Here is a 27135-nt window from a genome sequence, read left to right on the forward strand (position 1 = left end):
TTTGGATTTTGTTGACAACTTATCGTTGTAATGGCGCCTTTTGCATCTTTTGTTTGCTTTGTTAAGGGTTCGCTCCCCTTTGAGCGCCTTTGTTAATATATATTTATTTATAAAAAAGAAAAGAAAAGTAGAGGAGACATGATTACTAATTAACACGGGTGACATAAAATAAGATAAATTATGTTTAGGTGGTTTGAATCTCATACACAATATTGAAAGTAGATGTAAGAATAAAATATGAAGACTAGCTAAATTTGTAGGTAGGAGAGAAACAGGCAGATCAAAATTAACACGGAACTGGAGACGGGCATGTTTAGGCATGTCAAGACCTACAGGAAATTATAAGTCTGTAGATTGGTACATGCAGCCTCCTAGACTTCATATTCATCATTCTTGAGAAAGGGGGGAAGGGGTTTCTTTTCTGCAAAAATGAAATAATATATTTTTTTAATAAGTAAAAGTGTATTAGAAGGCGTTCAAAAGGGGAACGCGTCCCAAGAGCTGTACAAAAACCGAAAAGAAAAGAAGGGGGGAGTCCTATGGACCCAAAGAACCTAAGAAGTCCATATTTTTAATCTAAAGATATACAATTTCTCCCCATAACCCAACTAAAAAGAGAACAAATGATAGAAAACTTCAACGCCCCAATTGAAGATTCCTCCCCATCAAAAAATCTTCTATTCGCTCTTTCCAAAGGCTCCACCAAGGGATGAAATAATATGGTAACAAGGGATTAACAATAAGGGAAGACATAACAACTAGATATAATTGGATACATAGCTTGAAAAGAGAATTGTTAGAGAATAATGGCTTACTCCATTCCACTAGTATCAAGGCAATGCAGAAATGTTTAAATCGATACAATTATTTATTTATTTTTTAATTGAATTCCTACGACTTAGAGTGGGTGAATAGGTTTACTTGCTTATTTTAGTGATTGATTTAAATTTCATTGCCAATTAACATTTGCGATAGTAAGTTGATTTCCTTTAGATAAGTGTTGCCTCTTTTCCACCCCACCTACCCCTCAAATTGCTTAATGACAGACGGTTGTGGCTCTATAAGAAGCACACAGCATACTATAAAGCTGCCAAACTGTCCACACCCTCCACCTTCTCCATTAGATCAACTCACCTTTGAACAGGTTAATCTTAGGACTAAAATTACTTGATTGAATAAAAGTTTGCATTGAAAGTACTTTAGTAGATCTTCCTCTTCCTTGTGAAACACAATCATACAACTGGCGAATAGAAGGTCAAAGATTACCAAAGGATAGCTCCAATAACCCCAATTTGGAGTTGATTTTGCATATGTTGCTGCTTTCAAATTTCTGATTCTAATTTACTTGGACTCCTGGTTTATATTCATACTGTCCTGTTAAATTTTTTTGCCCCTCTTGGAGGGTTTTTAGATATACAGTATTGCAACGCATAATCACGTCTTTCTCAGACAAATAAGTGACAGCTTTGGATTGATTTTAACAAGCCTGTTTAGTTTTTCGTTCATGCTTGCATTTCATTCAATGTGTGATTTCTTTGTTCTCAAGTAAATCTTTCCTCAACCATCAAATTTTTTTTTTTCTTTCTAATTTGTTGAGAAGTATATTGCAAGAATAAGGAAGACTAGTGGTTGTTTTTTTTGTTATAGGTATTTATTGAAGTGGCAGTTTTCTTAAGTACATGGTTTGATTTTGTTCTTAGATGTTCCATAGTTCTGTTTTGAAGTATTTGTGATTGTTCCTCAGGTTCAAAACAACTTGTGCACACCAAAAAATGGAGAAATTTTGGTTGCTTCCACACAAGATTTTCTGACGTCTTCCTTTCTCATAACAAGGAAGGATACATTCTATGATCGTGCTGCTTTTTCACTAATGTGTTCTTATATGGGGGATGCAATGGATCCTATCAATTTACCAACACCAACACTAATTAAGGTGAGACATAGGAGTTTGCATATTGTAATGCCAGCTTGGTCCCCTATAGTGGCTTTATTAGATGATATATTTTACTTTCTTGTACTTTTTTATTTTTTTTATAAATATCTTTTCTCCATAAATAATTTAATAATCAATTGGTTTCTCATTTCTGTCGAAGTCAACTCTCAAGTAGTTAATAGTCACATAATTTATGTAGCAACTGAACAGTAAAATTTTAAAGTTCTCCATGAAACTCGATATATGGTAAATGAATTCTAGCTATTTTCAAATAGATCAGGATTGGCGGATTAACCAAAATTTATGTTCTTACTGTTAATAGATCTTCATGCATAAAAAAACCAGACAAAAATCTTCTATCAGAAATATTTCCAGCATTGTCATAGATAATATATAGCCTACGTCTCCCAACTGTTTGATAAGAGAAAAAATGAAAAAATTAATCTTCTTTGGAGCTTTGACTAAATTATTTGTTACTACAAATGACTCGAACCAAGAACACAATCAAGAATCATGATAGAAAAGTAAATACGCCACACAAAGAATGCAAAATTTACGCGGTTCGGCAAAGCCTATGTCCATGGTGAAGATCTGGTTAAAGATTTCACTATGCAAAAATAAGGAGATTACAAGTTTCATTCCCCAAACCTTAGACGAGCAAAATCGTGAGCACTGAGAGGAGAGTGTGCAAAGCGGAAAAAATCTACATGGTGCGGGGGCGGGTCGTGACAGATGGTATCAGAGGGGGTCCACAAGCCGCCCCCATGCGGGTTTGGTTAGGAGGGAGGACGTTGGGTCTCAAGAGGGGATGATCGTGACCATCACCTGGGGGAGAGAAGTTGTCGAGACTTGTATATGCGGACAATATCTACATGATGCGGGGGCGGGTCGTGACAACATCACAAATCTCCACCTTTGCTCGAATTCCACCAAGCTCTATAATACCAGCTATTCCTTTCGCCGCCTCCACATGCCCCTAAGGGCCTCAACAACTGTAAACACCAATGAAGTCCAAACATTGTCTAAACTTGACATTGGGAATGACCTTAGTCATCATATTTATTGGATTATTTGCTGTCCCAATCTTCCTTTTTGTAATAGCACCTTGTGCAATCACATCTCTAATGAAGTGCACTTGACATCAAGGTGGTTGGTGGTTTTATGAAACATTTGATTTTTAGTCAGATGTATGACATGACTCTGACTATCGCAAAATACAATCAAATCATTTTGTTGCAATCTCAAATCACCATCCAAGTTGAAGCAAACAGAAAAGGACACAAGTCTTCTGATGTAGGACAAAGAACAGGCCAAATAGAAGAAAGCAAATGAGAATTGTGGGCTGGAAATTCAGAAAACAAAGCTAAGATTCAATGGTTGTTACTTGTTAGTGGAGAAGAAGAATTTAAAATAACAAAGAAAAGCCTATTGGAATCACTCCAACAGGGCCTAGGTATCAGCCTCACACCCTCAGAATTTGCGAATCACTCACAAGAAATCTCAAAAGATATTTTGTTATTCATTACTTGATTGGCTAATCAGAGTTACATAATATCCTTTTTATAATAGAGGATGACCCTTGGAGTACCCTACAATGGAGGTAATCAAAAATTGACTCTAGCTTAATAAAGTAACAAATAATTTAATTGATGCAATTTAATCTAATTGATGCAAGTTACCAAAACAATGAAATTTCACCATAATTAATGTAATTACCAAAATAATGCAATTTGACCAAACCCCCTAATCATGCAAGACTCCAAGTGGACCCCCCATCGTCTAGCATGTGCCAAATTAAGGTTTGAGACTTAGCTTGCTATGCCTTTTATATACTTTAAAAGGCTGCTGCCATTGTTCTTTACCATCTTCTTACAACAGTAAGCAAGACCAAAGATGCTCGTTGGAGCCTATATTTCTATAGGGAAATCTGGGGGAAAGCCTTAGAGAAGTATAAACTCTGATAAAATCCCAAAATTATATTGATAAAGACTTGGTTACAACTGATAAAGAGACTGTCCCTTTTATAAGACAAGAATTAATGACACTTACTTATCCTAGACTGACTTTTAAACTACCCACAAAACAATAATAGTGACTTCTACTATTCCCATAACAATTTCAGATTCCCATATCATAATTGCTTACTAAATAGACTTTGACTAGATACCTTCCAAGGCACCATTGACTGCCATAATCCTAACTAAAGTACCCTTACTGATTTGCATCACAAGCATTTTAGCCATATGGTTTCCTTCACTGCCTCTGTGGCTGCCATGTACTCCGCCTCAATTGTAAACAATGTGATTGTAGACTGCAAAGTTGCCTTCCAATTGATCCAGAATAGTCCTAAGAAGACATGATCCTACTTCAACTCCAACAAAGTAGGATTTTGGCATATCACCCCTTCAATAGAGTGATTTTTGGATCAAACAAAAAAATTGATTGAGGGGTTACAGCAAACGAGGCCGCTTTCAAGGGCGTACAACTTCCAAATCAAAGAAAAAGAAGAGTTTGATCCTGGCTTGGGGGGGCTTCTACCTAAACATACATGTGGGTATAACGGGAATAATTGTCAGCGGTTGGATAGAGAGACAGGACCCAGAGGGAGATTGTATAGTCATAGTGAGTAGGAATAGGCCGTGTGACTCGTGATCAAAATGTTATTCATTGGATTGCTTGGGACAAAAATTGGTTTTTATCTCAGACTGGTAGAACAGTATCTATTACACTCCTATAAAGAGTGAATACATACCCTGTTAGAGAAGCATAATCCGAATTAACAAACCGAACAACATTTCCACACGTGTTGCTGCCTTTGTCATAATTTAAGCCAACATTTGCAGGGCCTCGCTAGTACTGCAATATCCACTTCACAACCTACCAATGGACCTTCCCAGGTCTATCCATTTATCTACTCTTTATAGTATTTGCATGTGAAATGTCTACCCTATTGCACACCATAGCATTCATGATGCTACCAACTATACTAGCACAAGGAACATGTGACGTGCTCCACCCTTTACTCGGTCTGGGGTTAGGGATGGCAATTTCCTCCAACCCGCTGGGTTTCCGCCCCGCTCCGCTCCTAATGGGGCGGATTTGGTAGCTCCATAAATGGGTTTGGGACGAATATGGTAAAAGAATTGAAAACCCGAAGCGGGTTTGGGGCAAGGGCGGATTTAGTGATGCTCCCACCCCACCTGATTATATATATAAATATATTTATATATATATATATATAAAGTATATATTTAATTTAAGTGTCCATTAATATATTTTGACTAAATATTCGCTAGAATCACTACTTACTAAAATTCTACAATTGTGCACGTGATTCAATCTTCAAAGATTCAAGATCTTAGTATTCTATCCTAAGTCCAGGAATTAATTCAACAGTTTTAACTTTACCGCAATTAAACGGAGTATGCGGGGTGGAGTTGGTATTTTGTCTACTGGAGTTGGGGCGGGGATGGTATACCAATTATAAACCCGTCTCGGAGTTGGAGCGGAGTTGGTATGACGAATTTTTTAATGAGGCGGAGTAGGGTTTAGCCAACTCCATCCCAACTCTGCCCCGTTGCCATCCCTATCTGGGGTTACAATCTTACCGAATTATTAAGCGAGTTGCCAATTGATTACTCACATGCTTTGATGCTTGTAGATCGAAGTGATCTAACACCTTTTCAATGTATTTCCTTTTTGACAAATATAATCTGCCTCCTCCTTTGTCCTCTGAATTCTCATACCCATAATCCTCTTCACCGCACCAAGATCCTTCATAGCTGACCCTTTAACATGTTGATTATTGACATGTTCATGCAAGCTATCAACATGTCATCAACATAGAGCAACATGTACACAAACGAACCATCTGAGAGCCTTCTCTGATGCACACACTTGTCGAACTCACACCTACAGTACCACTCCCTACCATAAAGGTATCAAATCGCTTTTACCACCGTATAGGAGAGTGTTTCAGCCAATACAAAGACTTCTTCGGTAGGCAAACATGGTCTTCGTTCCCTAGAATCTCAAACCCCTCCGGCTGATGCATATAAATATGCTCTTTCGACTCACCATGCGAGAACAACAGTCAAGCTGCTCAAGTTCCAAGTCATACAAAGCAACTATACCAAGTAACACCATAATTGTGCTATGCTTCACCACGAGAGAAAAAAAAAAGTCATTGAAGTCCACCCCATGATTGTGGCCTTTTTTGTTTGGATTGCAGCTTGGGGTAGGATCTTGACTTTGGACAATTTGAGGAAGAGAAGATAAGTCATTGTCAACCGGTGTTGTCTGTGTAAGAGTGATGGAAGAGTCTGTGGATCACCTTCTCTTGCATTGTCCCGTGGCTCATGATTGCTAGAGCCTTATTTTGGGTCTTTTTGGCGTCCAGTGGGTTATGCCCCGGACCTCAAGGGATTTGATTGACATTTGGAGGGGCCAAAGGGTGTGGGCTTATGTTTGCGATTTTTGGAGGGTGACCCCCCTTTGTGTTTGGTGGAGCCTTTGAAAAGAGCGGAATAGAAGATCTTTTGATGGGGAGGAAATCTCCATTGGGGCAACGAAGTTTTCTATTATTTTTTATCTTTTTAGTTGGGGTATGGGGAGAGATTGTATATCTTTAGATGAGATTGTGGACTTTTTGGGGTCTTTGGGTCCTTAGGACTTCCCCTTTCCCTTTTTTCGGTTTTTGTACAGCTCTTGGGACGCGTTCCCCTTTTGAACGCTTTCTATTACATTTTTGCTTCTCAAAAAAAAAAAAAAAAAAAAAAAGAAAAGGTCCACCCCTTCCCTGTGTGTAATCCCGTCACCACCAAAGGTGCCATGAATCTCGCATCTTATACTCCTGGGGTTCCTTCCTTCTTCTTGGAAACCTATTTAGAACCCACAATCTTCTTCCCTTACGTTTCTCAACTAGCTCCCAAGTCTGGTTCTATGAAGAGACTTAATCTCCTCACTCATGGCAACAAATCACTATGGTGCCTCATCATAAGTACGACGTTCCTGCTCATCAATACTCACTGCCACAATTAAGTTCATAAGCAACCAAATCAGCATGTGAAAACCACTTGCGAGCTGCCTTAACTTCCTTCTTCGGCCTGTTTCTAGCCACACTGTAGTGTTGCAACTGTGCATCTTCCTCAGGTCGAAACTGTACCTGCTCATTTGATCGATCGGGAACATTCTCTAACTGAACCTCTACTTGCTCTACCTTCTCCCTCTCTAATAAACTAACTATGAAATGGTCCTCTCCTTACTTTTCCCCCAATTTTATATAAATAACAATTATATACTACATAACTAAAAGAAAATATAATGAATCACAATTAATCAACTAAGCATGATTAAAATTCACTAAACACGATTAAGAGCCTCTAATCATGATTAAAGATCACCAAGCAAGATTAAAATCACTAAGCACGATTAGGAGCCACTAAGTATGATTATAAGTCAATAAGCGTGATTAAAACTCACTAAGCATGATAAAACTAGTTAAGCTCAATTAAAGATTCTAAGCACAATTAAAGGTCCTAATAAAACGTAGGATATCACATTTTCACAATGTGAAAATTAGAAGATCACAAGTTTCAGCCCTCAAATCCTAGCTCTCTCCCAGGCTGAAATAAAACTCAGGCCACAACATCACATTATTAACTTAAAGGTTGGCCATATGACGAAAGATTTTTAATCGGTGAAGAATTTCATTTGCCAAAACATGATTTAAGTGATGATGTTAATAAATTTTCTTGTGTGTGTGTTTATATTCTTATAGTTGCCAAGAAAAAGTGTTTTAATAACACATTTTCCATTCAAATAATTAGTGAGCTGATTGTTGTTAATATAAATATTATTTTTTTATAATTAAGCAATCAAATTATTAATTATCCATTATCAGACAAAATTGGTTTCTTACAAAATTATCGTTTATTAGGATTATTGTTATTCAACATTTAACAGGGGTTTAACGAAAATCACACATTTTGCAGAAGATGGTCTTAAACTTGATTGATATTTTGTGAATTGACCTAGAGGGGATGAACAGATCCTTTTTGCTTAATTGCTTGACTTTAAATTTTAGTTAATCCTTAGCCAATTTACCAAGCACACTAGCAAAGAAAAACAAAAAATGCATTAATGAAAAAAGTAAAGAGAGAATGGACCACATTTGTTTAACATGGAAACCCCAGTAGGAGAAAACCATGGAGACTATGCCGTCTTAAAGCAAACTTATGTGGTTTGCCATGAGTTCTTGGTTTTTTAACATCTTCTGTACTTGAAAAAGAACTATGAAGTCAAGTAACCTTTAAATACTAGTCTTAAATCTTTACTTTCTTGCATCTTTAAGGTTGATTCTTGTTTAATATAAATTCAATTACTATTTGCAGCCAATAGAGCTTTGGACTGGTAAACAATTGTTTAGTGTTCTATTGCGCCCACATGCGGATATGAGAGTCTATCTGAATCTCACTGTTACAGAAAAGACTTACAGTAAGTCTGGAGATCCAGAGACGATGTGTCCTAATGATGGTTTTGTTTATTTCCGTAACAGTGAGCTAGTATCTGGCCAACTTGGGAAGGCTACTTTAGGTCTGTTTCCTTTATATTCTTAAACTATCTTTGTGGAATATGTCTAGCTTTTAATCGATAATCCTGCGTTCGGGTTTCCTGTACAAAACTTCTTGTTGTGCTTTTCTTACTGCATGTTTATTCCTTCAAAGGGAAAGTTAAGGCAATGAAATATTTTTTGTTATATGTTTGGCCACTTTTTCTTATAATTTAATTTGAGACATTATATTCGATAAGCAAAATCATATAGATGAATGTATTAGGTTTTAGAGTTTAGAAAAATTTCCTTTCCAGAGTTTATGCTTTATTATTTAATCAGTATTTGGGATCCAGTGGTGGACAGATTTGAGAGAAGGTTGGCGGGTTAGAAGAAGCAGTATCTCTCCAAGGGCGGTAGGGTCACGCTGATTAAGAGCACCCTCTCTTGTCTTTCCACGTATTTTATCTCTCTTTTCCAGATTCCCTCTTCAGTTGCGGAAAGGATAGAGTGGTTGCAGCGTAATTTTCTGTGGGGGGGTGGAGGTGAAGAGTTTAAGTTTCATTTGGTGAGATGGGACCAAGTTTGCAGGCCAATTCGCAATGGTGGGTTAGGTCTCCGTAAATTGGTGCCCTTTAATAAGGCCCTCCTTGGGAAATGGTTGTGGAGGTTCGGGGTGGAGAGACATCGGCTTTGGAGGAGGGTTGTGGCATGTCGTTTTGGGGAAATGAGAGGAGGGTGGAGTTCTTTGGCAGTTAGAGATCCTCGGGGGGTGGGGGTTTGGAAATTTATTCGGAAGGGTTGGGATGATTTTTCCAAGCACATTCGGTTTCGTCTCAGAGATGGGAGGAGGATTCGCTTCTGGGAGGATGTGTGGTGTGGAGATGTGCCTCTTACCCTCGCCTTTCCTCAGCTTTACAGGATTGCTATGGATAAGCAGGCCATGGTGGTTAACTGTTATCATCTTGATAATGGGAGACTGGTTTGGGATGTTCGATTCAGGCGTTCCTTTCAGGATTGGGAGATCGAGGAGGTCATTTGTTTCTTGGAGTTGTTATATCGCCAGAGGATTGTAGAGGAGGATTCGGACTGTTGGTCTTGGATTGCAAACTCTTAGGGGCGCTTTGAGGTGAGGTCTTTCTTCAAGTGCCTCTCTTTTGTTCCTGGAGTTGGTTTCCCTTGGAAGTCTGTTTGGCGATCCAAGGCTCCTCTTAAGGTGGCTTTCTTTGTGTGGACTTTGGTCCTGGGTAGGATTTTAACCCAGGATAATCTGAGCAGGAGAAGCCAGGTGGTGGTCAACCGTTGCTCTATGTGTTTTAGTGATGAGGAGTCTGTGAATCACCTTCTTATTCATTGCCCTTTGGCTAGAGAGTGTTGGGGTTTGATGCTTGGCTTATTTGGTATTTCTTGGGTTATGCCTGGATCTGCTAGAGGGTTGATTGAGGCGTGGAGAGGTTGCCCTGTGGGGGCTCTCAGTCAAGATGCGTGGAGGGCTACGCCGCTTTGTGTGTGGTGGTGTTTATGGCTTGAAAGGAATAGGAGATTCTTTGAAGGAAAGGCTTTGTCGATTTCGGTGCTTAAGTTCTCGATTATTTCTACTCTTTTTTGTTGGGTTTCAGGAAGAGATCATTGTTCTTTGGAGGAAGTAGTTGATTTTTTAGCCTCTTTGAAGGCTTGAGGCCTTTGTGGTCTTTTGTATTTGCTTGGGTTTCGCTCCCCTTCTGAGCGTTTTTTAATAAAATTTTTACTTATCAAAAAAAAAAAAAAAAAAATATAATCAGTATTTTCAGCGAGTCTTTTTTTTTTCTTCTTTTTTTTTTTTTTTTTTTCCTTTGAACCATGATAACGAAGAACATTGTTCCTTTGATAATTGAATTCTTTTTAGGTAAAAGAAACACACACGTGAAGATGATAAAATTTTCTAAAAGTAAGATAGTTTGACACCTGATAGAATTTTTGATCCTGTACTTATATATCACAAGTGGACCCAGTTAATGTTGGACCAAGTGGAGTCCACCTGTCAATATGGAACAAGACCCTTATATTTCCCCTATTTACCAAATCTCTTCATTTGTAAATATTCTAATATTTCAAAATGAATTAGCACAATGGACAATGAATTATTTCAAGAATAATGTTTGTTCTGTAGACTGGGCCTAAGAGTGTCAGATTCTGAAATTTTTACCAAATGAAAGGTGTAGAACCGGTTTAAAGCAAGCATCTTGGATTGTGGAAACCAACATTTCTTCTTTTTTCTTTTCTTGTGTTGTCAGAAAGGCGGTATCTTAAGTATATCATTAACAGGCCCTCCTCAAGGGGGATGGAATATATTATAAACATCAGGTAGGCGGTGATATTTCGGCCATGTAACTTGCTTTCATTAAAACATCAGAGATTGTAATTATGTTGTGGCCCGAATTTGGTTCCGGGTTGCGTTGCGATCCATTTTTGATTCGACGGCCCATTGATTTTTGACCTCGTTTTTGCTTGCGGGTTGTGGACCATATTTAGTACTCTCTTGTAGCCCGATATATAAGGGCGTTTAGGGTTTGGAGTAGGACATAGAGAGACACTGAAAGTCGTAGAAAAGAGAGGGATTGAGAGATGGGGTTTGGGGGGCTGAAAGTTGTAATATCCAGATTTTTGCATAGTGAATTCTTTTGCCGGATCTTCATGTAAATCTGTGTTCTTTGTGTGTGGCGTGTTTATTTTGTTGTGTTTGGTTTGCTGCGTTTGTCGTAACAGTAATTTTTTTGTTTCTGAAGATGGTTCAAATTTCTGTGGAAGAATAAATATCATGTAGGTGGTGATATTTCAGCCATGTTACCATGTAACTTGCTTTCCTTTAAACATCAGAGATTGTAATGTATAATTTTTAAATCTGAAGATGGTTCAGATTTTCTATGGAAGAATAATTTTGTTGTAATTTTATTGTCTTTGCCTTGTATAATTGATTTTTTTAAAAATTTTTTTAGTTCGTAGAGAAGTTAAATTCTCTACTAGACTTGAGCTGCACTTCTGTTTAAAGGAACAGGAAATGCAATTTGAGCTTAGATGGTGGTGTTTGTTACATGCCTGGCATGAATAGAAGTATCCATCCTCCTTATTTGCAGGTTGATTGATAAGTTAATATGTTGTTCCCATTTTGTAATTGGAAAATTTAATATTGTGAGAAGTGCTAGGACTCATGGAGTGCACTGTGTCAAGACCACTCAATTTATTGGCATTTTTTTTTTGTTTGTCTTGAACATTATTATCCATGCGAATTCCCGGGTTTTGCCTAGCTTTTTCCCAAATTGAGGGCCTTCTCCATACAATTTAAAATGCTTGTCTGGGCAATATTTAAATATCAGATATTAGAACGAAGGTTGGAATAGGTGAGTTGAATTTTGATGTGTAGATGACATGATATGGAGTGGACACTGATTCAATAATAATAATCAGACCTAATAGAATTCATAAAGAAACTTTTTTGTCTGGAACTGTTTCCAGCTGAAGTCCTTTAATGATATTGAACAAGTTGACAGATTTTATTGCATGCTTGTACCTATGTTTCCATGAAGATGGGATTGATTCGAGCCCCCTGCCCGATGGAAATGAGATACCTACTATTTGGTGGTATTCTCATTTTCATTGATGATCCCGGACACTGGACAGGCTCAATTGGAGTTTGATGCCGATTCCAGTCCTTAATTTCTGCCATTCTAGTGCAGCCCTAGAAACTGCTTGAAAATGAGTGATGTAATTGCTGAATTGATTTATTCTTCTGGTTTTGGTGTTTGAAATGGTTGCTGAGATCTATTATGGCATTGTTGGATTTTCTGTTTTTGTTATCTTCTGAACGATATTTTTTATTTCATTAATATGGACAATTGTTTCTTACCTACTGAAAATAGAAAAAAAAAAAATGATAGGCATCTATTGAGAATGAACAATGCACAATGTGGCTGTGGAATGGTTTATTAGTTACTTTAAAACCATTTTTGTAGCCGGTTGGTCCTACAGATAGTTATTTATTCTTTGCAACTCTAGAAGTGTTGAATTTATTTTCACCTGACCTACCAAAAAAAAAATTACTTGTACGTATGTGTAATCTTGCTGCTGGACCTTAGTTTCTTGATCTTTTCCCATTCTCCTGATTAACACTGGGAGATTAGTTCTGCTTAATGGTACATGAGAAATACTGCAAAGAAAACTTTTGTTTGGACTTTTTTTTTCTTGGCTTTGAAAAAAAAAATATTAATAAAGAAACATACTTATTTTCATAACATCATTCCAGGAAATGGCAACAAGGATGGTCTTTACTCCATTCTTCTTAGAGACTACAATGCACATGCTGCTGCTACTTGTATGAATCGTTTAGCAAAATTGAGGTATTTTTCCTGAACAAGTGATTTGACTGGTGGTCAACACTTATTTGATTTGACTATTTCTTTTGTGCACTGGTAGGAACATGCTCTTTTGAACCAATATGCGTGTGTTCGCCATTAATGGACTGGTTAATAATCTTCTACCTTTTTATTTGGTTCCTTAAGTGGCATTTTACATGAAATGTTTTTTTTTTTTTTGGATTATCATTTCAATTGACAATCAACTTTGTAAGACCAACCTTGCTCTTTCTTCCTTAGTTTTATGATGTTTCAATATAGTTGTGGGCCTGGTTTTTTTAAACCCATGCCAGCTTATTTAACATTGTTCTTGATTTTATATATCTTCGTGTAATGAAAACAATCATGGTATACGATTTAGGCTAAGCGAATAATTCAGAAAACAACCGAACATTCACTCAGATCAAATGCAATTAGAAGAGCGTTATGTTTCAAATAATCACGGTAAAATAAATTGAAAACTGAATTCCAAGTTCAAATTAGATTTCAAAATAATTGTAATAAATATGTTTCAAATCAAGTCAATATGCGCAAACCCTATTTTTATTTATCATATTTCATATTAACTAACCATCATGACAGTAGGAGTCTTGGCCTTGATTTACATGTTGGCTTGAGGAATAAATAAAGCCTTTGGTAGAATTTTTATTAAAGAACACAACATGAATAAATCACTAAGATAAAATTCAAACGTGGGAAATTAAAGAAAGTCATCTTGAGGATAGATAAAATACCCTAAACTGGCAAAGTTTCATGAAATCTCAAACTTGAATTGGAAATTGTAGTTAGAAATCGACTGTCTTAGTATCAAAGGTAAGAATCAAATCAAAATCGGAAGAATATCATGGTTAGACTAGCATGAAACCATGGACTTTGAACCTGGTTTAGAATTTTGGATGAAAGAAGCCAAACCCGAGGCTAGAAGTCATTGATTAGTTAGTAACTCTAATGAATTTCAAAATTAGAAAGTCTTTTTTTCCCTTCCCTTCCTAGCTTTCTTTCAATCTTTACTTGGATTTGTAAAGCTTCCAAGACAAGATGTGTGTACAGGCTTGTTCTTGAATACTTAGATTGATTCATGTTTTTGTATACCCTGGGGTTGAATAGGTCTAGTTCAATTTTCTTATTAAAATAAAAGGGGTCTAGTTCAATTTTGCTACTAACTTAAACCCTGTTTTGATTAAACATCCACATGAAGGCACCATTGATTTGTTGGTAGTGCTTTATCGCCAGAGGATAGAGGGCACTGGGCTTGATGAGTGGATATGGACTCCCTCCTCTCGGGAGGTTTGCAGTACGCTCCTTCTACTCAATATTGGTGTGTGTTCAGGCTCCATCTTTTCCGTGGAAGGCAGTGTGGCGCACAAAGGCACCACTGAAGGTGGCTTTTTTTTGTTTGGACAACAACTTTAGGCCGGATCCTCGTGATTGACAACCTGAGGAGGAGGGTTCAGATTTTAGTGAACCGGTGCTACATGTGCAAGAGGGATGAGGAGGCGGTTGATCATCTCTTTCTTCATTGCCTGGTAGCTCGAGATTGCTGGGTTTTGTTCCTTGGATGCTTCAGGGTCCAGTGGGCTATGCCTCTTCTGGTGAGGAGTGTTCTTGAGGCTTTGAAAGATTGTCTAGTGGGAGGTCAGGCTAGAGATCCCTGGAGAGCTTTGCTTTTGTGTTTATGGTGGTCTTTGTGAAAGAAAAGTAATAGGAGATCCTTTGAGGGAGAGGAAGTTCCTATTAGTGTACTTAATTTCTCTATCCTTCACACTTATTTTTTTGGCTTCAGGGGAGAACTTGTAAATGTATTGGGTTGTTAGTGGACTTTTTGGATACTTTGAGTGTTTAAAGGGCCCTATTTGGCCCTTCTGTAGTTCTCGGGATGCGCTCCCTTTTGAGTGCTGTCTATAATACTACTTTGCTTGTCAAAAAAGAAAAAGAAAAAGAAGAAGGTATGCCGCGCATGATTTATATCTACATACGTTGTTGGGGAAAAGTAAATTAAAATAAGTATTTTGTAATATAGAAAGTTTGAATTTATCTGGACTAGTTGGTAGTTCCATTGATAATATAGTTTGTTTACAAATATAAATTTTCTTACTTATAGGGTTTGATGTAATAGGATTTTTAGATTACTTTGATTGATTTGTTATTGAGAATTTGGATTTTAAAATCAAACTTCGTGAGTCATGTTAACAATGAATCTTCCTACCTCAATTTTTGGTCAATATATGACTGAAAAATTGGGAGAGAATTTAAATGTCACTAGAAGGAACTAAAACTTCAACATAACTCGATTTATTCTCCCTTGAGTAAGGGACGAGTGGTTAGGAACTTCGGATGTACTTGGAAGCAAACAAAGCTTAGGATACAAATGACTGAGCTTGGCTCAGATTTCTCAAGCACAAATTTTCAACTTGGCCTTCGCTCTTTACCCTGATTAACAAGCTCAAATGAGCGTTCTTTTGAGCCATTCTCAGGTGAAGTTAAAGTATTTTGGTCCCTCTCTTGGCCCTGAATAATGCCTTTTCAGTATTAGCTTGAAGATTTTATATGCCAAAAATTTGAACCACAAAAACAGAGAAGCTTGAATTACTTTGTTAATGGTTCATTGTATTAGTATTTGGTCTCCAAATTTTTTTTTTTTTTTTTTTCAGAAAGGGATATGTCTGTAAGAATGTTGACCATTTTGTATTGAGACTTCAAATAAATATCATGGGAACATGTGGCTTTGAAGTTAGTTTGATATATCTTCTAATTTGGTTCTTTTAAACTTCTTTTTTTTTCCCCCTCTCATGAAGTCTTTTCTAAGGTGATCTAACTTCTTGTTTGCCCTTTTAAGTTCACCAACTTCAGTGGAATACATTTTACTTTTGTTGTTTTCAACTTAAAAATGTTATATTCAGGATGCTTACTTGTCAATGGCTGTTAGTACCCTTTGGCTGATATCTCGTATATTTTATCCTATAAAATTTGCTGAGGCTGAATAGATTAGATTAATCAAAAACAAAATCCTTTAATCACACTTCTGTAAGGCTATTTTTTCGTTTGTCTTGCTGCAGTGCTCGATGGATTGGGAATCATGGATTCTCAATCGGAATTGATGATGTCCAACCCGGAGAAAGTTTGAATGACAGTAAAAGTGCTCGAATTTTAGAAGGTTATGGTAAGTGTGATGAACTAATAAGAAACTACAACGAAGGAAGGCTTACACTTCAACCTGGCTGTGATGCTGCTCAGACACTAGAAGCTGAGATAACTGGTGTCTTAAATACTATTCGAGAAACAACTGCAAATGTATGGTTTTTTTTTTAAATAGCATTTTACCTTTAAGGTTTTTTTATTTTAATTGCTTCTTTTGTGTATAAAAGGGCATGCCTTGCTCGCGTCTTTCTTTTCTTTGGCAGTTAACACTTCTTGCATCTTAGTTAAGTATTCAAAGTTCTTATTCTTACATGTATTAGTTATTTTATTTTATTTTTTATTTTTAGGCTATTTCTTTCAAATCTTCATTTGCTAATTATCATGCTATTTTTTGTTATTAAATTGGACATTTTGAACATCAATTTGGTTTGATTTTTAATTTTCTCTGATAGGTTTGTATGAAAGAATTACATTGGAGAAATAGTCCCCTAATTATGTCACAGTGTGGTTCCAAAGGATCTCCTATAAATATTAGCCAAATGATTGCATGTGTGGGACAGCAGTCAGTTGGAGGTCGTCGTGCTCCAAATGGATTTATAGATCGAAGCCTTCCGCATTTTCATAGAAAGTCAAAGACCCCTGCTGTATGTTCAATCTTCCTAAAAATATATAGTTATCCTTTGATTTTCATAAATTCTGTTGTGCTATTCAGCTGCATGAGTAATTCTCTTAGTCACTACATTTGTTTTTTAACCTTTGTGAAAGTCAACGTTCTATGTGTGGGGATCTTGCACAACTTTGACTAAAAATGAGATTAAAGAATTGTTGGGATGTTTTAACATTATCATTTACTTGAGTTGTGTTTTGGTATGACCAAGCACATGAGATGTATATGTATGCCACTCAAATCTCCAAACATGTGCTTATGGGGTCATGTAAAATACATATAAATGAAATAATGATATTATGAGATGTTTAATTTTCATTGGCCTGTTTCAGTTTGTTATTCCTCTATTTATTGGAATGAACAAATGTATAGTTTAGTATTTGTTTTTCATTTTGTTATTTTATTTGTGTTGTGGCTAGAGTGGTTGAAACACCACCCATAACAATATAGGTTGTAGAAAAATTATGATTTTAAGTTAAAAAAATAAGTCAAGGAAGTTTGTAGAAGCATGGTGGTGAACACATGGCTCTTCTGACATTGGTACATGCACTTCTTGAAATTTGAATTTTTTATATAAATGAAATTTTCATGGAAAAAATGTGTACTTTGGGCTGCTTTGTAATAGTTCTTGTAAACAATTGCTTGACTTGGTAGATTGAGTTCAGGAAACTATGTGTATATATTATATTATATTCATCATTTCTTTGTGTTCTGCTTCTAGTAGTACTTCTTTATATTATCTTAACTTTTCACAGCTAGTACGTACATTTCTATTATAAGAAAGTGCATTGTTGCTTGTCTGACTTGTTCAACGTGTTTGATAAAATTTATTTTTTAGGAATTACAAATTAGATGAGCAAAGAACTACACATATTTTCTTAAGATAAGAAAGTATATGTTGCCTTTTTTTTAATAGAAAAAAAAAATTATTATTAGTAAATCACACTCATACACTGTTTTTTATTTTTATTTTTACTTTTATTATTATTATTTTTATTTGTCTCCATTGGGACTTGGAACTTCAACCTTCTAGCTTGGAGAGGTATCACTCAAACTAATGCTTCTTGGTAGACATTAAAGGTAGCCTGTTGGACTTGTTTTGACCATGTGTATGATATAAAGTTTTTTTCAAAGTTATTCGAGACACCATGGTAGCATGGTGCCAGTTCTTTCCCTTTTTAATTAGGACATGCTTTAGGACCTAACGAATGGTCTATGGAGTCTTGGAAGTGTGTCTGGGTGGTGACACAGTATTTTGAGATGCTTACTAAATTTACAGGCAAAAAAAGTGGCTGATAAACTCAGAGAGTATATCAAGTACCTGAATCTAAGTACAAAATTGATGCTCAATGCCACTCCATCATGGTATTAAACTTCTGAGTTGTACATTGAAACTTTAGCAGTGCAATTAAGCAATGACTAACCACGAGAAAGTTATATGAGAAAAGTAGTTTGGCTTTGCTTTTTGGATTTGTTGATGTAGTAAATAGTGTTTTGGGAATTGTCTAGACAAAGTATAATGAGTAGTAATTATATCATGGGGAAGTGAAGATGTCATAAGGATACTAAAAGTTGTTTTTAATGTTGTATGGAGGCTTAAAAGTCTTCTAGAAAAGTCTACTGTAATTAATAGTTCTGTTACAAAAGGGACAGCCCTTTTTTCCCTGCTGGAACTAGTCTTTTTGATCAAATTTAATATCCAGTATATTATAAATATTAATAAGAGAAAAGTGTAAAAAAACCCCTGAATTATTGGCAAATTGCAACTAACCCCCTTGAACTACAAAAAACCCCTGAACTATGAATTTGTTGCATTTCAGTCCATTTCGGTGATTGACTTAACCGGAAAAATAAAAAGTCTGATTTACCCCTTATTAAAACGATGTAGTTTTGGGAGTTAAGGGTAAAATGACACATCTCCATGTTCTCTATCTTTTCCCCTCTCAAAACTCAAATTGCAGAGACCGCGAGAGGAGAGGCTGATTTTGGGGAGAGCTTGTCTGTTGGCTCGGCCGTGGAAAGCTTGGTTGTTGGCTCGGCCGTGGCGCTTCGACAAACTCCAATCCCACTCTCTCCATTTCACGTGTGAACTCTTCGAGGGAAGCTAAAGACCATAGTTGTCAAAGGCATTTCGGGCGCGCGCCTCGGACGCGGGGCGCATCAAGGCCTAGCTTTGGCGCCTTACATGCACCCAGGCGAGGCTCTTTGCATAGGTGCGCGCCTATTTGCTAAAGGCAATAGGCCCAAGGCATATGTGGGGCACGCCTGTTTGAAGGGCTTTGTTTTTATGTTATTTAAAGAGTTATGACTTTCATTGTTGGTTTGACTTTTCATATAATTGGTATGCATATGTTAAGTGGTGGACCCTACCACTTATTATAAGTTGTATAAAGCAAAAAAGGGGCTCTGCTGTTTCTTCTTTATTCTTCTTCTCTGCGGCATATGTTAAGTGGTGGACCCTACCACTTATTATAAGCTATATAAGAAAAAAGAATAGGGCTCAAACATGCTGCTGCTTCTTTTCTCTTCTGCTGCATATGTTAAGTGGTGGACCCCACCACTTTTTTTCTTTGTTCTTCTACTGCGGCTTCTTTTCTCTTCTCTCTCCATCTCTTCTTCTTCTTCTGTCTTTTTCCTCCTCCTATTCTTACTTCTCTCTCTCTGTCTTGCTTCTTATTCTTTATTATTTTTTTTCCCTGCTTTGTGCTCTACTGCTTTCTACTTTAATAATTATTCCATACTAATTAGTACAATGCATGCTATTTTTTCTCTATCTTTTTTTTTTTTTTTTTTTTTTTTTTTTTTTTTTTACACTATGAAAAATGAAAATAATAGGCGATTTCAAGATTGAAAAGAATCTGTATATTGCCGTACTTTGAATGGTTTACAATGCTTTAGTTAAATAGGAAATACAAGGGGCTAAAAAAAGGAAACTACAGGCTGACTACAGGCTGTAATAGCAAATTACAGGCAGAAGCTACAGGCTGTACACTAACAGAAGCTATAGGTTGTACACTAACAGAATTTCCTAATCTTAGTCATTGACTATCTATATTTACACGCCTATCATATCCCCTAAAATCTGGTCTTATTAAAACCGAATATCTCTTTTTCAACACTCCCCCTCAAGTTGGCTTGTAGATATCTTCCATAGCTAGCTTGCTTCTTAAAACTTCAAATTGTCTCTTGTGTAGTCCTTTGGTAAGGATGTCTGCAGATTGTTCAGTAGTAGAGACATAAGGAATGCAAATCATACCATAGTCAAGCTTTTCCTTGATAAAGTGTTTGTCAACTTCCATATGTTTGGTTTTGTCGTGGAGGACTGGATTATGAGCAATTGAAATGGCAGCATTGTTGTCACAGTAGACTCTCATTGGAGGAGAAACAGTAACCTTCAAATCTTCAAGGAGTCTTTTAACCACATAGCTTCGCAAATCCCATGGGCGAGTGCTCTGAACTCGACTTCTGCATTACTCCTCACTACTACATTTTGTTTCTTGCTTCGCCACGTGACTAAGTTTCCTCCAACGAATGTGCAATATCCTGAGGTAGATCGTCTATCAACTATACTGCCTGCCCAATCAGCATATGTGTACACCTCCACTTACAAATGACCTTGTTTCTTGAACATAAGTCCTTTACCTGGTGAGCCCTTTAAGTAACTCATAATCCTGTACACTGCTTCAAAGTGTTCCTGTCCAGGAGAGTGCATAAACTAACTCACCATACTGACTGCAAATGCTATATCTGGGCGTGTGTGAGAGTAAATTAGTCTTCCCACCAATCTCTGATATCTTTCACGATCAACCATATTCTCGGGTTCGACAGCTTCTAACTTCAGGTTGACTTCAATTGGAGTGTTAGCAGCTTTACACCCGAGTAGTCCTGTCTCATTAAGCAAATCAAGTACATATTTTCGTTGATTCACGAAAATTCCTTCTCTTGACCTGGCAAATTCCATTCCAAGGAAGTATTTTAATGCTCCCAGATCTTTGACTTCAAAATCTTTAGCAAGTTTCTTCTTCAGTCTGGTCAACTTTTCAATGTCATCACCTGTCAAAATTATATCATCGACATACACAATTAAAACGGCAATTTTCCCTTCCTCACCGTGTTTGTAAAATATGGTATGGTCTACCTGACTCTGATGATACCCATGACTCTTCACAGCCTTTCCAAAGCGTTCAAACCACGCTATTGGAGACTGTTTTAAACCATACAGGGATTTTTTGAGTTTACAGACTTTGCTTTGACCGTGTTTTCCTTCGAACCCAGGTGGCAAGCTCATAAACACTTCTTCTTCCAAGTCTCCATTTAAAAAGGCATTTTTTATGTCCAACTGATGTAATGGCTAGTTAGAATTGACTTCCAACGACAATAAGACTCGGATATAATTTATTTTTGCTACAGGAGCAAACGTCTCTTGGTAATCAATGCCGTACGTTTGCGTAAAACCTTTCACCACAAGTCTTGCCTTGTACCTTTCCACACTACCATCAGCTTTACACTTAATAGTGAAAACCCATTTACAACCAACAATTTTCTTTCCTTTGGGCAAGTCAACTATCTCCCACGTTCCACTCCTTTTAAGAGCATTCATCTCCTCTAACACTGCTGATTTCCAATTCGAATCATCTAGTGCTTCTTGAATGTTTCTTGGAACAAACAAGTGAGAAATATTTGAAGTAAAGGCCCTATGTTTATGGGAAAGTTTATCATAAGACAAGTATTTGGCAATGGGATGTTGGGTATAGGTTTGGATTCCTTTTCTAACAGCTATAGGGATATCAAGGTCTACAGGAACTTGGCTAGGTGACTCTGTATGATCAGAAATAGTAGGGACAACTGCAGACAAGTTAGGATTTAGAGTACCTTGAGTGTTCAGGGAGTCATTGCTTAGGACCTTTGATTGGCCTAGCTCAGGTACAATAGTAGGCTAACTACTCTTTTAATGAGTCTTTTTCCTGTTATAAACCAGAAGCTCAAGATTCGATTTTTTTGGAACCGTTGGTAGGATTTCTCCCCCTGTTGGAGATACATTAAGGCTCGGCAGATTAGGACTAGGAGGCCCAGGGTTTCCTGATTCTAGAACATCATTTCCCTGTTTAAAAATATCAGTGGTTGGAGTAATAGAGTGTGAGGCAATAGTTTTAGGTAAGGGAATATTAATAGAAATCTCTTAAAAATTTTCTTCACTTTCTTTCTCCCTTGAATAAAAGTTTTTTGAAAATAAGGATGATTTTCTAGAAAAAAGACATCCATACTGATAAACATTTTTTTTCGTTTTTGGATTGAAGCATTTGTACCCCTTTTTATTCGGGGCATACCCAACAAATACACATTTTTCAACCTGAGGATCCAATTTAGACCGAAGTCTACTAGGTAAATGGACAAAGACAGTGCACCCAAATACTTTTAAAGACAGGTTGGAATAAATCCGAGTTTCAGGAAAAGATTTTTTAAGGCTTTCAAGGGGTGTAAAATAGTTAAGAACACGAGTAGGCATCCTGTTAATCAAATATGTTGCTGTTAAAACGTCTTCACCCCACAAATACTTGGGAACATTCATTGAAAACATGATGGCACGAGAAACTTCAAGTAAATGTTTATTCTTTCTTTCAGCAATTCCGTTTTCATTATGTTTCCTGCCAATATTCGCTTCGGATGCGACAGGGCAGAGGTCTCAACAGCACCATTTGATAACTTTTTTCCAAGCATGACCAGCCTGCGACTTTCCTCTCTTCGAACCTCGGAAAAGACTTCACCAATTAAAGGCAGGGGCTGTCGTCCAATTATTAGGCGGGGGCTGTCGTCCAATTATTCTGCCTCTCACTTCATCAAACTCGACATTGAGTCCAATGAGAAACTTGAAGATGCGGTTGTCTTCCACCTTCTTTTTGTAATGGTTGCAATCTTCAGGCGATTTCCACTCACAATCGCTAAACAAATCAAGGTCCTGCCACAAACGTTTTAGAGAGTTGAAATATTTTGTAACACTGTTATCTCCTTGACGGATCTCTCCGAGTTTCAGCGTTAGTTCATAGACTTGAGACTGATTTCCCAGGTCTGAATACATCTGGTTGACATTGTCCCAGAGTTCTTTTGCTGTGTGGTAACACATATAATTAGAACTGATGTCCTCCTCCATAGAATTCACTAACCAGGTCATCACCATCGAATTCTTTACATCCCAGGTCGAGTAGGATGGATCTTTAGGTTTCGGTTCCTTCTTTTCTCCGGTCAGGTAGCCGATTTTGCCTCTGCCTCGGATGTACATCCACACGGACTAAGACCAGCGAAGGAAGTTTTCATCGTTTAGCCGAATTGTGGTAATCTGGACCGAGTGTGTCTGAGAATTTTGGACTTGGGACTCAAAGGTCTTGGTCTTGGACTCAGGTACGTCATCAGACATGGTGATTAGGGTTGTTTGGAAGAGAAAAAAAAAAAAAGATGGCTAGGGTTTTTTTTTTTTTTTTTTTCCAGAAGAATCGGTAAGATGCTCTGATACCAAATAGGCGATTTCAAGATTGAAAAGAATCTGTATATTGTTGTACTTTGAATGGTTTACAATGTTTTAGTTAAATAGGAAATACAAGGGGCTAAAAACAGGAAACTACAGGCTGACTACAGGCTGTACACTATTAGAAGCTACAGGCTGTACACTAACAGAATTTCCTAATCTTAGTCATTGACTATCTATATTTACACGCCTATCATATCCCCTAAAATCTAGTCTTATTAAAACCGAATATCTCTTGTTCAACAAAAATGCCTGCTATGTTTACTATTAAAATGCCTGGCCGTAAGCCATTTAAAGAAGTACAAGCCCATGCTTAGCCTTCGACTCATTTGCTGAAACCCGAGCGGAGGATGATGGTGTCAGTCGCCATGGATCTCGGTGGACTCAGAATGAAAAACAGAAATGGGTTGCACGAGTTCATACTTCATTTTCAGGTTTGAGTTTTGATCATTCTCAAAATGCTCTTTCTACTTCTACTTCTACTTCTGCTCCGGGTGGAGAGGTGAATAATAGGGATGTTGTGGAGGATGTTTCGATTCAACAGAGGGGTCTTTTTGGGTCTTCAGGTTCATGGTGTGATGGGTCAGAGTTGGATGTCTCAAAAGCCACAACTGGGAGTGTGGGTTGTTTCAATGGAGTGACAGTTTGCGTTTGGAAAGATCTGCATTTCAAGTTGAATAATGACTCAGCTGTAGCTCTGCTTAAAGAGCTTCGGCTCTTTGCTGCGTTTGAAGGTTTGAACAGTTAATCATCTGCGAATGAGGTGATTTTATCAACTGAACACGATGATTCGGAAACAGAGGGGAATATGCAGTTAGGAGTGGTTGATGTTCCTTCTCAGCAGCGCTGTTTTAAAGATTCTTTTTCCGGGACGGATTTTGATCAATTTGAAGTGGATTTAATGGAACCTTTGGCAGTTGTACGGCCAGATTGTTTGGAGACGTCCACTGATCTGGGCATGGAATGGGTTATCGAGAATATTGGAGCAGTAAGTGAAGCTTTGGGTGTCTCTTCAGAAGTGTATGAAGAACAAACCTTGTCTATTCTTCACGAAATTGTTGCAGGAAATGGTAGTACTGAACCTAATCGTGGCACAAAAGAAATCAGAGTCAGAAATTCACATCGGAAAGGCGAACAGGAAGTGAAGAATCTGATTTATTTTGTTAATTATGACGGGAAGAATGGGAGGACCAAAGAAAAGGGAAGAACCAGAAGTGGTAAACGGGGAAGAGGAGGAGAATTGATCGTTTTTGGTTCTACATGAAGCTACGACTTATAACATGGAATGTTCGGGGTCAAAATGATCCGAAAAGAAAAAGAGTTGTCAAGGTAGCTTTGAGGAAGTGGAGTGCTCATGTCGTTTGTTTACCGGAAACTAAGATGGCTGCTATCACCATTGAGATTGTCAGGAGTCTTTGGGGAGGTAGGTTTGTGGAATGGAAAGTGCTGAACGCAACAGGCACTTCAGGTGGTATTCTTCTCATGTGGGATCGTAGGTGGTTGTCAAGTTTGAATTGTTGGAAGGGTATTTTTTCTGTGTCGTGTTTGTTTTGGATGGAGGAAGACAATTTCATATGGGTGTTTTCAGGTGTTTATGGGCTTGTTACTGATAGTGATAGACCAATCCTGTGGGAAGAGCTTTGCCATGTCAAGGATTTATGGTCATTGCCTTGGTGTTTAGGTGGGGATTTTAATTCTGTTAAGTCCCCATTTGAGAGGTCCACAGGGGGCAGGTGGTCCTCAGAAATGACCATGTTTTCAGAATTCATTGATAGTAATTTCCTCATTGACCTACCATTGGAAGGAGCGGCCTTTACTTGGTCTAATGGTAGGGAACCGGTTACTTTTTCCCTGTTAGATAGATTTCTGATTTCTGGGGCGTGGGAAGAGCATTTCCCGCATGTCTCTCAGGCTGTTCTAGTTAGAGTCACATCTGATCATGTGCCTTTAGTTATTGATTGTGGTGGTTTGAAATCTAGACGCACTCCTTTCCGCTTTGAAAACATGTGGCTTAGATCTGAGGACTATCAAGGGAAGGTTCAGTTTTGGTGGGAGGAAGCGAATTTCACAGGCTCTGCTAGTTATGTGTTAGCTAGAAAGTTTCAGTTTCTTAAAACTGAGTTAAAGAGGTGGAATAAAGAAATGTTTGGGAATCTTGAATGGAAGAAGAATAGAGTTCTTGCTGATATTGCTGAGCTCGATCGTCTTGAAGAGGTGGGACAGAGTGGGGAATCATTACGCTCTAAAAGAGCCTCTTGCCAAGCGGTTTTTGCTGAGATTGCTCTTCTGGAGGAGATTTCGTGGTGCCAGAAGTCTCAGGCTTTGTGGTTAAAAGATGGGGATCGTAATACAAAATTCTTTCATAGACTTGCCAACGCTCGCAGAAGATGTAATCATATCGGGCATATCCGGGTTAATGGTTCTGAGTTGTGGAGGGAGGACGAGATGCGCGGGGGGATCGTTTCTTTTTATCAGCAGCTCTACACTGAGACTTTGGATTGGAGACCTACTCTTGATGGTCTTCCTTTTAATTCTATTTTTGCGTTGGATAGTAATAGGATTGAGACTCCATTCACGGAGGAAGAAATGCTTAAGGCATTTTCTAGTTGTAACGGGAACAAAGCTCTAGGGCCAGATGGGTTTACTATACGGTTTCTTAAGGAGAGTTGGGAGGTGGTGCGAGCTGAGGTGATGGGCACCTTTCAGGATTTTTATTCTCATGGCACATTTGAGAAATCACTGAACGCATCTTTCATTGCTCTCATTCCCAAGAAGGGCAGTGCCTCTGATATTAAGGACTTTCGGCCTATTAGCTTAATTGGATGTTTGTATAAGCTTATTGCCAAGGTTCTTGTCTCCAGGATGAGTAATGTTTTGGATGGTCTCATTTCAGAATCACAGAATGCTTTTGTTGGTGGGAGGCAGATTTTGGATTTTGTTCTTATTGCAGGGGAATGTGTTGACTTTAGGTTAAAAAGTGGGGTTCCTTTTTGTGTAAGTTTGATATCGAGAAAGCTTATGATCATGTTAATTGGAAATTTGTTCTGTATTTGCTTAGGAGGATGGGGTTTGGTGACAGGTGGATAAAATGGATTGAAACGTGTATCTCGTCAGTTATGTTTTCTGTGCTCGTGAATGGTTCACCTGCGGGTTTTTTAGCTAGCTCGCGTGGTCTGCGACAAGGAGACCCATTATCGTCTTTTCTTTTCCTTATAGTCATGGTAGGTCTGAGTAGATTAATGAGAAAAGCGGAAGATTTGGGTTACATTAGGGGGTTCAGTGTTGGCAGAGATGTTGAACATCAGATGCAGATCTCCAATTTGTTGTTCGCGGATGATGCTTTGGTTTTTTGTGATGCTGGAGTTTCTCAACTTAGATATTTGAGGTGCATTCTTGCTTGCTTCCAAGCGGTTTCTGGGTTAAAGATTAATGTTGGAAAGAGTGTTTTTGTCCCAGTGAGGGATGTTCCAGATATTTCCTCCTTAGCTGCTGTCCTAGGGTGTGGAGTTGGTGTTTTTCATCTTCCTTACTTAGGATTGCCTTTGGGAGGTTCTTCTACACGAGTTGGGAATTGGGATCCAGTGATTAATAGATATGAGAAAAGATTAGCAGGATGGAAAAAGCAGTATCTATCGGCCGGGGGGGGGGGGGGGGGGGGTTGGGTTCACACTTATTAAGAGTACTCTCTCATCCCTTCCTACCTACTTTTTATCTTTGTTTCAAATTCTATGCTTTGTTGCTGAAAGGATTGAAAAAATTTAGAGGGATTTTCTCTGGGGTGGAAAGGGAGAGTAGTTTAAGTATCATCTTGTTAATTGGGATCATGTCTGCCAATTGTTGAGGTTAGGCCGATTAAGCATTCGTAAAATTGTTCCTTTTAATCGTGCTCTCTTGGGAAAGTGGTTATGGAGATTTGGAAACGAACGTCATCGTCAATGG

The 27135-nt window shown here is 37.8% G+C and overlaps 1 protein-coding gene across 4 annotated transcripts in view; it reads left to right on the forward strand.

Moving 5' to 3' along the window:
• The window catches only part of LOC132269505 (DNA-directed RNA polymerase III subunit 1), a 90362-nt gene that overhangs the window by 34946 nt on the left and 28281 nt on the right, over positions 1-27135 (forward strand). For all 4 annotated transcript variants that reach the window (XM_059770715.1, XM_059770714.1, XM_059770716.1 and 1 more), the window contains 5 exons: positions 1745-1933; positions 8326-8527; positions 12763-12856; positions 15928-16162; positions 16462-16653. In XM_059770715.1, coding sequence (XP_059626698.1) covers positions 1745-1933; positions 8326-8527; positions 12763-12856; positions 15928-16162; positions 16462-16653 — 912 coding nt within the window. The remainder of the gene's footprint in view (positions 1-1744; positions 1934-8325; positions 8528-12762; positions 12857-15927; positions 16163-16461; positions 16654-27135) is intronic.

Source organism: Cornus florida, unplaced genomic scaffold (genome assembly GCF_030987335.1).
Source record: "Cornus florida cultivar Cherokee Brave unplaced genomic scaffold, ASM3098733v1 CherokeeBrave_3.0.0_Hap2_Chr08, whole genome shotgun sequence".
NCBI classification, from domain to species: Eukaryota; Viridiplantae; Streptophyta; class Magnoliopsida; order Cornales; family Cornaceae; genus Cornus; species Cornus florida.